The 14731-nt window shown below is 38.3% G+C and overlaps 1 protein-coding gene across 2 annotated transcripts in view; it reads left to right on the forward strand.

Annotated features, from left to right (window-relative positions):
* The window catches only part of proza (protein Z, vitamin K-dependent plasma glycoprotein a), a 136714-nt gene extending 134155 nt beyond the window's left edge, over positions 1-2559 (forward strand). For both annotated transcript variants that reach the window (XM_049468056.1, XM_049468054.1), the window contains one exon: positions 1889-2559. In XM_049468056.1, coding sequence (XP_049324013.1) covers positions 1889-2098 — 210 coding nt within the window. In that variant the 3' untranslated portion in view covers positions 2099-2559. The remainder of the gene's footprint in view (positions 1-1888) is intronic.
* The last annotated feature ends 12172 nt before the right edge of the window (positions 2560-14731 follow it).

Below are 14731 nucleotides of genomic sequence, written 5' to 3' on the forward strand. Positions count from 1 at the left end.
TTTATATTCTGAAATTCGTTAGGTTTTATTTCTTTTAGCATTTTGAACTTTTTTTCCAATTTCAAATTTATTTTTTTCTGTTCGTTATGTTCTATCGGTCCTTGCGTTTTTTGTAGTTGAAGTTGAATTTAATATTGAAGTTCAATATTTCTAATTTATATTTTGAAATTCGTTAGATTATATTTATTATTGTATTTTGAGCTCACTTTAGTTGGTTATTTTCCAAATTCATATCTATTTTTCTGTTATTATTAAATGTTATTAGCTTATTAGCTTAGCTTGTCATTTAGCATACAGAACTTCTCACGGATTTTTAATGAATGTTGATTTATTAATTTAAAAGCTGTACCTTATTAAAAGTATTTTAAGCCAGACAGACACTGTGTGATTTTTTAATGAGTTTATCTGCACTTTTAAATGGTTTGTCCTGTAGGAAACGCACACGATTTGTATGCTGACACTGTTGTCTGACTGAGGAGCTGCTTTCCGTCAAATGCAGCCTGTAGGCAGGAAAAAATCCAGCCAGAACCGACCATATCATGAGCCAGTTTTAAAGCCAGTAATTTAGTAGAGCATTAAACTACAAATCTGAGATGTACCTGCTGTACTTCTTAATCTCTGCCCCCAAAATGGTCCATTAACTTGCTTGACAGACGCGTCAAATCCCCCGCGAGCACGCGCGGCGCACAGCGCACCGATTAATTCATGCGTTGAGCTTTAAACGCGCAGCTGAGCTGTAATTGGGGAAATATCACAAAAATCACAGTGTGATTTGTTACATTAAAAAAAAGACCATTTTCTTCCGCCTAATCTGAGAGGAAAGCGGTGTTCTCGACCGGCCCGAGTTCATGCAGCGCCTGAGTCAGGCTGGCGTTCAAGCTCGGGTTCGGGCTCGCGTTCAGGCAGATAATCTAAATGATAAATGATTTTGTGTTTTTGCACTTGGGCCATAAGCTCAATATTAAAAAGTTCGTTTGTTTAGAAATTATTTTATATCCTTAAACCATGTTAAATTATATTAGATTAGAGGAAAGTCATTTAGACATCATTCTTAAGGTGTTTTTGTCCTGTTACCGCTCCGCAAAAAAAACTCTTCCTTTAATCCGCGCCCCACATACACATTTTTGCAGCACCTGCCCCGAGGTCCTAATATAAATTGAATTAATTACATTTAGTGCTTAAAATTTACTTAAAATTTATTTAAAACGTGCTGAACAGTGCGGCCGTTTATTCCCAAAGTCCAAACACTATGGTTGTTTGCGTGTGTCGGGCCATACTCCACTATTCTTTAGGGTTTTTTGTTGCATGCATGAGAATAACTATTACAATTTTCTTAACTATTTATTAATTTGCTCCAGCGTCTTCTGGATTGATTACACGTTGTGTTTTCGTTGTTTGCCGCGCCACTTAGACGGAAATGGAAATGAATGTTTATCGAATTCTATTGCACAGGCTTATCATCGTCATCGAGGGAAAAATTATCGCGAAACAAATCGATATCGTTATATCGCCCAGCACTATTTGTAGCCTTGTGCTGAATTCAGCTCTGCACTGCGGAAGAAATAGAGAGAGAGAAAGAGAAAAAGAGAGAGGAGAGAGAGACGCAGCGCATTTTGCCTGACTCTTTTAATTTTTCATTTCTAAAACTCCAGCATTTGAGTGAGAATAAGCATCTGTTGAAATTCTTAAACAGCAGAATGCCTGTCTGCTTTATTAAGTTACAGTAATTTAGTTTGTGTACTAAACATAAATATAAATCCTTATAACTAAATAAATATTAATAATTAATTAATAATAATAATAATAATTTATAGTTGCTTTTAAAGCTTTTATTTTATTTTTATAGTTGATATGTGCAAAGATTAAAAATAAAATTTCTTGGTTTAAGGTTACCAACAAGATGGCATGCACCATGCCACAACCTAAGGCAGACTGCATTTTTGGACCTGGCAGCCCTGTCGTCACACTGCACCGAGAAGTCTTCTTCCTCACTGGCATGGTGAGCCAGTTCCAAAGTGTGGATTGCAGGAAGGGTTATGTCCTTCAAAAGGTGTCTCGCTTTCTTCCCTGGTTAAGGCCTCTAATCAACTCTTTATAAAAACAGTAAGCGATTATCTCAGAGGATTTGATGAAATGCTAGAAAGCTGTCTTAGTTTGTAATATTTCTTCTTTTTCCCATTGTACTGCAATGTTTGCTGCTGTGTTCCAACATTTTTCCACGATTTTTAAATGACTTTGTTAATTTGTTTTCCTACCTAATCTAAGTTTTGGTTTGTGTTTTATTGCACAGAGACACATTTGTAAGGCTTCTTTCAAAATAACCCAAATACTCAAAATGCTAACTTGCTTACTTTCTTTGTTTATCTTTTATTATAATGCTACCGCTCCTTTACATTGTTAACTGTGTACAATTATAATTATAAAGTACAATTATTTCCCAGTACGTTTTGATTTGACATTAACATTATTGCATCAAATATGCAAAGTCCAGTTATGTAAAACATACTGTATGTCTGTCAAAACTGTCTGTAGTTAAATAAAAGTCAGAGAAAACTTTTATTTGCATAATGTTCAATTTTTTTTTTTTAATTGTGGTTATAAAGATACAAATTGGAATAATTAAATTTCATGGTCCTGCCTTGTGTATACTGGTATTTACAGCCTTTTATTTCTTACTTTGAGTTCACATCAAACATTTAAGGTTTGTTAAAAGTACAAAGAAAAGAAGAAAAAAAAGAGCTCAACAAAACTATTCAGTCCTTTTAATTCTGTTACTATTTTTTAAGTATCTTCAAAGGGCCTCTTTCTTCCTCTGCCTGACCTTGTCACTTGCCTTAATACATGGTCACTAAGCGGTCTACATAAAGATCTAAATAAATAGGTTACAATCACTTTCTCAGTAAATATATTCAGAGAGTATATATGCTACTGAGTTGCTAATGTTGTGGCCTTTGACCTAAAAGTGGCTGTTTGGTTTACATAAGGAAAACATGCTGGTATGACAGATGAATTAGGTTTGCTTTTTTTTTTTTTTTTAATCCAATCAAATACTATTTCCACATTAATTAAAGTATTTTATGTGAATTCATTTACATTAAAATTTCTAACCACAAGGTGGCCAAACCCACAACCAATTTAATGCGCCAGTCATAATATGGGGCTACATTTCTGTGGCTGGTTAATGAACTTATGTTTGGACAGTGCAATGTTTATGTGTAAATCTGACACTTTTTAATTTGTCTTCTGGTACCATCTATTTGCATATTGGGTGTGTCTTCTTCTTCTGTTCTCACCATCATTGTCTAGTTTCCAGGCTACCTTCCCCATGTGTATATTTGTAAGTTATAAGAAGGCTGTAAGAGCAAGTTAACACTTATTCGGTTGCTAAGAGAGATTTTACATTGGTTAAATGCTACAAATACTAATACAATAACGTTCTCCAAACTTTTACAAAAATTGTTTAGTTAATATAAAAGTTGTGTCTGTTTAATAAAAAAAGTGTTTAACATGAATATATAATTTTTAATAAACATACCTTTATTATTATTATTTATTATAACTGATGTGCAATCACTTTTTTTCAGGGAGACTTTTTAAAAGCAATTTCTGCCAATAGCAGCAGAATGAATACTAATACTAATATTCCCATCATGATTAAGTGCTTTGACAGGATATTTAAAAAACACAAGATCCAGACTCTCTGCAACACTCCAGTTTGCAGACTGCCCTAACCATTCCACGGCTGATACCAAAAAAAAGTTTGTGCGGATGCCCTTTGTTGACATCTTCCAGCGAAAGGTGAGAAAGAGAAAACCCACTGAAGAGGTGTACCAGAGACCCCACCCACTCTGCCCACTGACTGTTCATCCTTATGCATTCTGGCAGATGCTAACACTGCATGCGGGGCAAGACCACCAGATACAACAGAAGCTTTGTCCCACAAGCCAATAGGTTACTGAACACACTGTATTTCAGGATTCTGATCTTAAAGCGCACACGGACTGTCTGACACACTTAGCTCATATCTTCTGCAGTCTGGGGTGGGTTTCACGAGAATGATCAATCTTAGGGAAAAACTAACAAACTAACACATGACATGAGAAAAGAATTAGCCAGTTTTGCGAGTGACCATGCATCTTCTTTAAAGCATTTTCTTTCTTTTTTGGATTTTTTATTTAATATTTAAGACATTAAAGCTATTCAGGGGCACATTTAAATTATTCAGTTAACAAAAAGTGTTAAACAAACCAGAATATGTTTCATACTAAAGATATTTCTAACTAGCCACATTATCTATGAGGACAGATCTGCACACTCACAGCTCACTTTAAATCACCCATCTCAGCTAGGTTTAGATTAGGGGATTGTGGAGGACAAACACTTTTTTACTACGTAATTCCATGTGTGGGACAAATAAGTTTGCTTGTTGCTCTGTTAAATCCTTTTAATTTGTCATGTTACAGAATCCACAAACTCCATCAATCAAGTATTCACGTAAATTAAAAATAACATCAAACACAAGTTACTGTATAATATTAACTTTGATCAATACATACTGAAAAAAGGCTTAATTAGTATAAAATCAAAAATTGTGAGCTCCTAAGAATGTGTATGTAGCATTTCACAAAAGAATTTAACTGCAACAGCCTTGCATCAAACTAATGAGGTGCTTTAATTACAATAAACATTTGTCTACATAAACACACACAAATTCTGCAAACACTAAATACATTGCAAGAGCAACTACACATATAAATATGTAATCAACTAAAAATACCAAAGTTGAGGTTGACTCAGTTCACAGTTATATTGGTCAAGTTTTCAGGTTAGTTATTGATGAGGAGATGCTGCCTGTCCTTGATCACACTAAGTGGATCTCCAGGGGTATTTAATTAGAATTCAGTACGGTCCAATTGGAGAAAATTTCGTATCTGCCCCATGCCCTGGACAATGTGCTGACAGACACAGCAAACCTTCTTGCCACAGCTTGCATTGATGTGCTATCCTGGATGAGCTGCACTACCTGAGCAACTTCTGTGGGTTGTAGACACCGCCTCACGCTTCCTCTATGGTGAGAGAACTGACAAAACATCGCCAGAACATCACCAGCATGTGGTTCATTGCGTGAGCCAAATGTGCTGGATCTTTTCTGGCGCACACAGAACCCCACCCCAATACAGCTACTCGGACCACATCTCTGTGATGCTAATCCCAGCTTATGGACAGCTCATCAGATGTGCCAAATCAGGACAGAAGCAAGTGACTACCTGGCCTCCAGGAGCTATCTCTGCTCTTCAGGACTGTTTTGAGCACACTGACTGGTACATGATCAGAGAAGCTGCTACTTCTGATGACTTCATCAACCTGGAGGAGTACACAGATTTAGCAATTGGCTACATCAGCAAGTGCATTGATTACTGTCTCCAAAACAATTACAACTGTTTTGACCAGAAGCCATGGATGATTGCCGAGGTGCATGTGCTGCTGAGAACCTGGGACATGTCAGGAGACAAGGCGGGCCTCCGAACAGCTAGAGACAAGCTCTTTTGGGGCATCCGAGTGGCAAAGCGCACCTACGCAAAGAAAATCCACGCCCACTTTCAGGACACTGCTGACACTTGGCGCATGTATCAGGGTCTAGGCCATCACCAACTACAAGTCACCTCCACCTGCTTGTAACAGCGATGCCTCCCTTCCAGATGCGCTGAACTCCTTCTATGCAAGGTTCGAAGTAGGGGTGGGCGATATGGCAAAATTATCATATTACGATTTTTTTTCTTCATAATCACGATAACGATTTTATCACGACTCTTTTCATGTTGCTTGAGTACAATCAAACAATCTAACCATTCTTAAATAGAGCACTAAAAACCAAACCATTTTGGCCAAGCCACGTTTTGAACAGATTTTAATCTTTTAACACTGGTTTAAAATGGTACACAAAAACACCATTCAGTGAAAGTGCAATCTTGCTGTTTACACAGCAAACTTAGCCTACCACAAAAATAACAAGGCAAGACCAAGACAGTAACAATTAAATAAAAGCAGTTAAATCAAAAAATGCTGTAAAAAAATATTTCTGTAATTTAAATATTACTATTAGCATTGAATGTTTTGACAGTATTCAAGACTTAACTGCTTAGCTGACAATGTAATTTAGAACAAAACAAAACAAGTATTTCTGGCTTGTTTTCCACTGTTTTAAAAGGAACCATGTCCTTTGTCAGGAAAAAAAGTGATTCAAAAACGCTTCTGTTACCTCTCTCCATCATTTACTTCTCTTCTCGTAGGGAGCGCCTCTCTCGAATGACCGCGTTAGCGTTGTTTGTTTTGGTCCAGCTGTAGCATTAGCCTCTGCTAGCTGCAGTGTATTTAATCTGCTGGTTACCTGGTTTTCGGCTTACTGTTTGGGATGTCGCCTCTTTAAGTGGTTAAAAAAATTTGTTGTGCTTCCGTCCGATGTGAGAACGACCTCTGTGCAAATTTTACATAGTACTGTTGATTGTTTAACGTCAGCTTGGAAAAATCCAAACCAGGTCCATATTACTGAAATCGGCCTTTTTTAGGAACTAACTCTGCCGCAGTGTTTTCATTCATGGCTTTGCGCTTGTGAGAAAAGGGGAGGGGAAGTAAGCAAAGGTGTTCCGGTGAGAGGGTTGGTTTATGTGCGGGCCACTAGGTTGCGTGAAAGGGCACTAGCAAATAGTACACTTTAGCTGAGCAGAAAACTGCTGTAGTGGATAGAATGGGCTTAACGATCCAGCAGTTTTTCTGTGATGGCTTATAGTAGACACCTTATAATACTTCACGATCTGTTATCGTCATATCGCACACCCCTAGTTTGAAGCACAGAATTGCATGACAGCAAGAAAAACCACACCTCCTCCAAACGATCAGGTACTGTGCCTGCCCTCTGCTGATGTGCGGAGAACTCTACTCAGAGTCAACCCACGGAAAGCCCCAGGACCAAACAGCATACCTGGCAGAGTGCTTAGAGGATGTGCAGTAGGGGTGTGACGAGATCTCGTGGCATGTGAGATTAAAACGGACAATATTTCTCGTCAGGCTTAAACCTGTCTCGCGGGGCAAAAAAACTGTGAAGTGTGGGCTTTTTAAGAGGGATCTGGCAACCCAGTAGCGATAGCGATAGAGTAAGGTGGAGAGCAGCTCTCAGCAGAAAAGGAAAATTTGGGCATTTGCATGCTTCTGCTACTTTTAAGTTGTTTGTCCGGCTGCATTTTGGTTCCAGTGGAAACAATAAACAGTAACAGAGTGACCAACAAGACACAAACCATATATAAATACTGTAAGTAAATCCTACACGTGACTGTTTCATAGGCAGTTGTACTAATACCTCAGTTCTGTCTCTGTTTAATATGACTGGTTATGGTTATGCCTAGTTAAATTAGATGAGATTTAGGAGAAAAAAAACACAAACCATAGGCTTAATATGACTGGTTATGGTAATGCATAGTTAAATTACAAGAGATTTATGAGAAGAAGAAAAAACACAATCATAGGGTGAATATGACTGATTGTGGTTTGCACTTATTGTTTGCACTATATAAGACCTAGAAACGTTTTTTTTTATTATTCTTATTTCTATTTCTTATGATTCAATGTGTGAGAGAAACCAGTCTGTTAAGTTTGCGTTATATGATTTTGTCAAATTAAACTCTAGTTTTTAAGCCATTTTTAATTTTTGAAGTTTTCTTTAAAATTTTATTTTTAAATCTCGTCTCATCTCGTTCTCGTGAACCCAATATCGTGTCTTGTCTTGTCTGGTGATATTAGTGTCTCGTCATGTGTCTCACAATGACTACCGTGCCATTGCACTTACTTCCAACATCATCAAATGCTTTGAGAGGCTGGTCATAAGGCACATCAAAAACCAGCTTCCCTCCTCATTGGACCCACTGCAGTTTGCGTATCGTCCAAACAGATTAACAGACGATGCCATCTCAACTGCACTCCACCTGGCTCTCACCCACCTGGACAACAAACACTGCTATGTTTGAATGCTGTTCATTGACTTCAGTTCAGCATTCAACACCATCATTCCTCAGCATCTGATTGAAAAACTTCCCCTACCTGAACATACACACACACACACATACACACATCACAAACCCAAACAACCCTAAATTTCAAATGACATTTTATGACTATTTCCTCCTTCAGCTTCTCTCAAAAGCCCTAAATGCAAGTTTTGGGTAAACACTTCAAATCTTTTGACATTACCAAGTGTGGTGAATCAACAGTGCCATCACCAGGACGAAGACAGGACTGCGAATATAAGACGGTTCTATAACTTAATTCCCTGAATTAAAGTAAATCCACCAAATGTTACACCAATTTAAAGGTTTATGCCTTGTTATTTCTGCAAAGCACTGAGAAATAACATTCAAAGAAATGTTCTAAGCTTGGAATTCCATTCTCAGCATTGCAAGCTGAAGACTGGCTCTCTTTCCCCACCATCATAAATTCTGATCGACAGGCTTATGGCCAGCCAACCTAAAACATTCCACTAGAAAAGAGAATTTCTCACAAAGAACAAATTAGAATATACATTTACTGAATAAAAGGTATTTTACAGAATATTCACTTAGGTTTAAGTAACATGACTAATGATCTCTTTTTTTGACAAGGTACCATCTATTGTTGATTATTTCAGGATTATCTTGGATGTTACAAAACATGTTTGTGGGCAAAACATATAATTTACATTCATTGTGATTTGGGAAGCCTAGGATTAGGGATGGACCAGTTCAGTTCAGTCTAGAAGCAGGGCAGTTAAGTCTGAGTATAGAGTTGATGAGTTTGGAGTTTAGCTCATTTAGGTTAGTTTAATCAAATCAAATTTATTTGTATAGTGCTTTTTACTACTGGTGTTGTCACAAAGCAGTTTTACAGAAACATGATTACAGGACAAAGAATCAGGCAAGGATTCCTTGCGGAGGCAAGGAAAAACTGCCTCAGAGCTGCAGGAGGAGGAAGAAACCTTTGGAGGACCAAGACTCACATTTAAGGGGGGACCATCCTACCACTGGTCAAATGGCTTTAAAATGAATTTTAAAAAGTCTTTATACATCTACTTAACTCTTATATATTCAGGGGTATAGCAGCATAGTTTACATTTTTAGTACAACTGATTTAATCTTCTTTAAGCATATTCCTACTAGCTATACTAGTTAAAATATCTAATACAATTTTGCAATCTACGAAGCCAGGCATTATGCCTACCAAGTGGGTTCTGACGGGGCTCCGTGCTGACAAAGGAAGTCAAACCATCCTGCAGACAGGCTCACGTGATCCTTTCTCGGGGTGAAGAAACAGATAACCTGCCGGACGACACCAATGAAGGCCCACTTTAACGTCTCAGAGTAAGGCAGAGCTGGGTTTATTCTTTCGGCAAATGGTTCTGTTGGTCATGGTTTGGTTGATTCCCTTTAGTATAGACAACTACTTTTGAGTTGCTTGGAACTGGCTTCGTAGACTTAGTTGGCTTTGTTCCTTATTTATAATTCCTCACTTAATAGTTCTATTAATCTGACAAGTAATTCCTTTCTATAACAGTATTATAACGTGTTTTTCTTTTTATTCTCATGTATCTTTATACACTATGATTTGATATATAATGGCTATTTATAATTATTTAGTCAAATCCGTGTAATTTAATAAAATACTTTTTATATTACAAAATCTGTAATTTCAGTGTGTTTTCTGGATAACTCGTTATGAATTGCTGTTACCTGTAGAAGCCACACCCTGAGATGTCTTTTGTTATTAATTAATGGATTAATTAATTGATTAATTCATCCAATTAAATTAATTCAATAACTGGTGCCCAATTAAAAATATTTCATCATCTCAGTTAAGGATTCAAGGAGATTTTATTGTCATTCGCATGTGGTACATGAGGTGGAATGAAATTGTGATCTCACAATACAGTTTTACACCCAAAGAGCTGTTATTAAAATAGATATATAAATAAAAAATGAATACAATAAAAAAATTTAATATACAAAATAAATACCCCAAAAGAATAATAAAAAAAAAAGAATAAAAAATAAATAGAGAGTAGCACCAGGTATTAAACTGCTGAGCTTGCTTAAAGGTCACCTTCCGTCGTTTTTTCTTTCATTTTAAAACGTCTAGTTGTGGTCTCTAGTATGAATGAATGACATGTGAGCCGTTTTTGTAAAAAAAAAAAGTGCTCAGGTGTCTCTGTATAGCTCTTTTTTAATGGACTGTTTTAGGGGTGTGTCCAAAATGACCGGATTCCAGCTTTGCTCATGAATATTCATACATGCAAACAGCATGCAAATATCTCTCCTCTGATTGGCTAGGAGCACTGCGACGCCCCTCCACCGCTCTGCCGCTCACTGCCTCCCACCTCCTAACTGATGAGCGGTGATGTTGCGTCGCTTCAGCTCCGCCTCTGGGAGTTTCTCGAGCCAAGGTGGGCTGGTCTGTGAGTTTCTGCCTACGTAGGCAGAAAGATAATTCAAAATTCACCCGTTTTTCGGAGGGGGGGGGAGGGGGGATTTCTTTGCTTAGCTCCTGCAGACAATGGGGGCTGCAAAACAGTTTAATGTGCAGGTGTACACATTCAACTCGGAGAGACCTACTGTATTCCACAAAAAACAAGAAAAATCGGATTTTCGCGGAAGGTGAGCTTTAAGTATTTGGCATGCCAAAGTGAGGCACGATTTTACACATTTCATAACCAGTTCCAGAAAATAGCGCTGTAATTTGCAGAATAAAGTGTGTTTTGGCTTTATTGTTACATGCGTTAGCTGCTGGCTAGCCGGCCTAGCTTGAAGTTAACAGCATAAACCAGTGTCATACACTCTGTGTATGCGAACATGTTCAACAGGCAGAGGTGTCAAGTAACGAAGCAGAATTACTTTGTTACCTTACTTAAGTAGAAATTTAGAGTATCTATAGTTTAGGTAATAGTTTAAGTAATTATTTTTTAGACGACTTTTTACTTCTACTCTGTAGGCGCCAGATGCCTATTTTATGCCTAGTTTTGAATTTTCCACATATTATGTGTATTTGATATTTATATTTCATGTTATAATGTCATATTGATAAGATATTTGATACTGATTTACAGCGCCTTGCGAAAGTATTCACCCCCCTTTACATTTTTCACATTTTGTTACCTCACAACCTGGAATTCAAAGGGAATATTTGAGGGTCTGCATCATTTAATTTACAGACCATGCATACAACTTTCAACATTTAACATTTTTTTATTGTGAAGCAAACAACAAATAGGACAAAATAACTGAAAACATCAGTGTGCATAACTGTTCACCCCCGTAAGTCAGCCACCTTTTGCAGCAATTACAGCTGCAAGTCGCTTTGGATAAGTCTCTATGAGCTTGCCACATCTTGCCACTGGAATTTTTGCCCATTCCTCATGGCAAAACTGCTCCAGCTCCTTCAAGTTAGATGGTTTCCGTTGGTGAACAGCAATCTTCAAGTCTGACCACAGATTCTCAATTGGATTAAGGTCTGGGCTTTGACTAGGCCATTCCAATATGTTTACACGTTTCCTCTTGAACCACTCAAGTGTTGCTTTAGCAGTATGCTTTGGGTCATTGTCCTGTTGGAAGGTAAATCTCCGCCCTAGTCTCAAATCACTGACAGACGTAAACAGGTTTTGCTCAAGAATGTCCCTGTATTTAGCACCATCCATCTTCCCCTCGACTCGGACCAGTTTTCCAGTCCCTGATGCTGAAAAACATCCCCACAGCATGATGCTTCCACCACTATGTTTCACTGTGGGGATGGTGTTCTTGGGGTGATGAGATGTGTTGGGTTTGCGCCAGACATAGCGTTTTCCTTGGTGGCCAAAAAGTTCAATTTTGGTCTCATCTGACCACAGTACCTTCCTCCATACAGTTTGGGAGTCTCCCACATGCCTTTTTGCAAACTCGAAACGAGCCTTCCTATTTTTGCCTGTAAGTAAAGTTTTTTTTCTGGCCACTCTTCCATAAAGCCCAACTCTATGGAGTGTACGGCTTATTGTGGTCATATGAACAGATATTCCAGTCTCTGCTTGGGAACTCCTTCAGGGTTACCTTTGGTCTCTGTGCTGCCTCTCTGATTAATGCCCTCCTTGACCGGGCTGAGAGTTTTGGTGGGCGGCCCTCTCTTGGCAGGTTTGTTGTGATACCATGTTCTTTCCATTTGATAATGATGGATTTGATGGTGCTCCGGGGGATCATCAGAGATTTGGATATTTTTTTATAACCCAACCCTGACTTATACTTATACTTTATCCATGACTTGCTTGGAGAGCTCCTTGGTCTTCATGGTGTTGTTTGGTTAGCTTAATGGTGTTGCAGCCTCTGGGGCCTTTCAGAAAAGGTGTGTATATACTGACACATCATGTGACCCTTAGATTGCACACAGGTGGCCTTCATTTCACTAAGCATGTGACTTCTGAAGTCACATGCTTCAGAACTTTTTAGGGGCTTCATAACAATGGGGGTGAATACATATGCACATGCCAATTTTCAGTTTTTTATTTTCATATTTTCTTTATATACATATATATTTTTTTCTCATTTCACTTCTAAAACGTAGACTATTTTGTGCAGATGCATCACATTCAATTCAGATAAAAAAAATACATACAGGTTGTAATGTAGTAAAATAGGGAAATAATCCAAGTGGATGAATACTTTTGCAAGGCACTGTAAATTTATGCTTGATATATATTAATAATTCAAGTAAAAACATATGTAAAAGGTTAAAATGTGGATTTAGAATAATTACAGGAAGTGACATAGTTGACCTTTAATCACAAGGTGCCGATGGGGGCAGAAATTTTGGGTTGTTGTGGTTAGAGTGACAGGGCAGAAGGAAGGGGGGAGCCTCACAGGTTTTTTTTGACCGTGCAATGCCGTGGCTATAGTCAGGCTGTGGAGTGACTATAATTTACATTAGTGGACGCTTAAGAGGCAATGGTATATGTGTATTCGTTTTGGTTATCAATTTTTGTGAAATAAAAAATACAAAACACGACTTTGGTGGAAGATATCTTTGCTGTTGGATCCTGTAACACGCGTCAGCCACAAAGCTCCAACCTATGAAGATTTTTGTTTAGGATACCTTACAACTTAAAAAAAAACCTTTTTCTGCTTCGGGGGATAAGGAATTGGAAAGGATAAAGGACTCGTGGAAACTGTGGAAACGTGTTATCAAGGCAGAAGATTAGCTGTGAATGCTGGAGAAAGGTAACTTGCCACGAGACGAGTGGATGATCATTCTGGTAAGCTGCAACTTTATATATGCTATTTTCAGAAGTTTGCCAGTATGTATGATGTTACTGAACAGTTAACTAGTGGAAAAAGAGAATCGAAAATGACAGAGAAAGCCACTGAAGACAAGTTACACCGCTAAACACAGTCAAGGAAAGCTAAGCTAGGCCACCTAACTAGCCAAATTAATCGTATTGAAACGTTAATGGAATTCGATGGTAACGTGGACACAGTTAAACAGAAATTGCGTGTGGACTTTCAAGATTCATTTGGAGAGTTGTGTAAGAAAAACGGTGGTCTGCAACAATTAATGAATGAGGAAGAGTTTGAGAGGAATCAAAAGTCGTGGTTTAACCCAAATGCGAGCCGAATGCAGGGGTTCATTAAACATGTGGAAATGTGGATTAGAGAGGCTGCTACGGTGGCCGAGAAAGCCCAACGCAGTGCAAATTGAAAAGCGCTGCAAAAGCACAAAACACATCCATCAAAATTACAACACAGGCGCAGCAAATAGAAAAACGCGCTGCAAATAGAAAAACGCGCTGCAAATAGAACCACAACACAACGGAAGTGAGTCACAACACAACGGAATTTTCCCGGGGGACCTTAAAAGATACTGTACCAGCTAAGCTGCGTCTTCAGTAACGTCTCGGACTTCACTATGTGTACAAAGGACAATAAGTGGCAAACAAGGCGTTTTGTGAAGCAGAACTTTTAATAATATGCACACAACCGTGGTAATCACAGGTAATAAACATAACTTACTTTTCAGAAGCTTGTTTGCCACTTACTGTCCTTTGTATACAGCTGGTACAGCATCTTTTAAGGTCCCCCGGGAAAATTCCGTTGTGTTGGTGACTCACTTCCGTTGTGTTGTGGTTCTATTTGCAGCGCGTTTTTCTATTTGCAGCGCGTTTTTCTTTTTGCAGCGCGTTTTTCTATATGCTGCGCCTGTGTTGTAATTTTGATGGATGTGTTTTGTGCTTTTGCAGCGCTTTTCAATTTGCACTGCGCTGGGCTTTCTCGGCCACCGTAGGCTGCGGCTCGCGCTGAACAAGCAAGACGCTGTGATGCCGAAATTCATCCTTCAGACAGCGCGTCTGCTGTATCGGTTGCCTTGAGCAAAAGGAGTAAAGGGCGCGAGACAGTAGCTGGAAGTAGAGTATCCACCACTTCTTCAAAACTTAAGCTTAAAGCAGAGATGGAGAAAGCTACATTGCTGGCAGAGGCAACAACTTTGCAACAAAAACAAGAATTGCAGTTGCAAGTGTAGTATCTTGAGCTGTGATGCCATGTAGATGCATGAAATAAGTCTTCGCTGATACTGTTCTTTGTATATAAGAAAATTTATTACAGAAAAAAGAATAATTAGTACAAAAGATAACAGCATCATTAACAAGCAAACCGGTTTTGCAGGGAGAGAGCTCTTTTCCCAAATTTCTGTAGCTCTC

This window comes from Astyanax mexicanus, chromosome 19 (genome assembly GCF_023375975.1).
Source record: "Astyanax mexicanus isolate ESR-SI-001 chromosome 19, AstMex3_surface, whole genome shotgun sequence".
Classification (NCBI taxonomy): Eukaryota; Metazoa; Chordata; class Actinopteri; order Characiformes; family Acestrorhamphidae; genus Astyanax; species Astyanax mexicanus.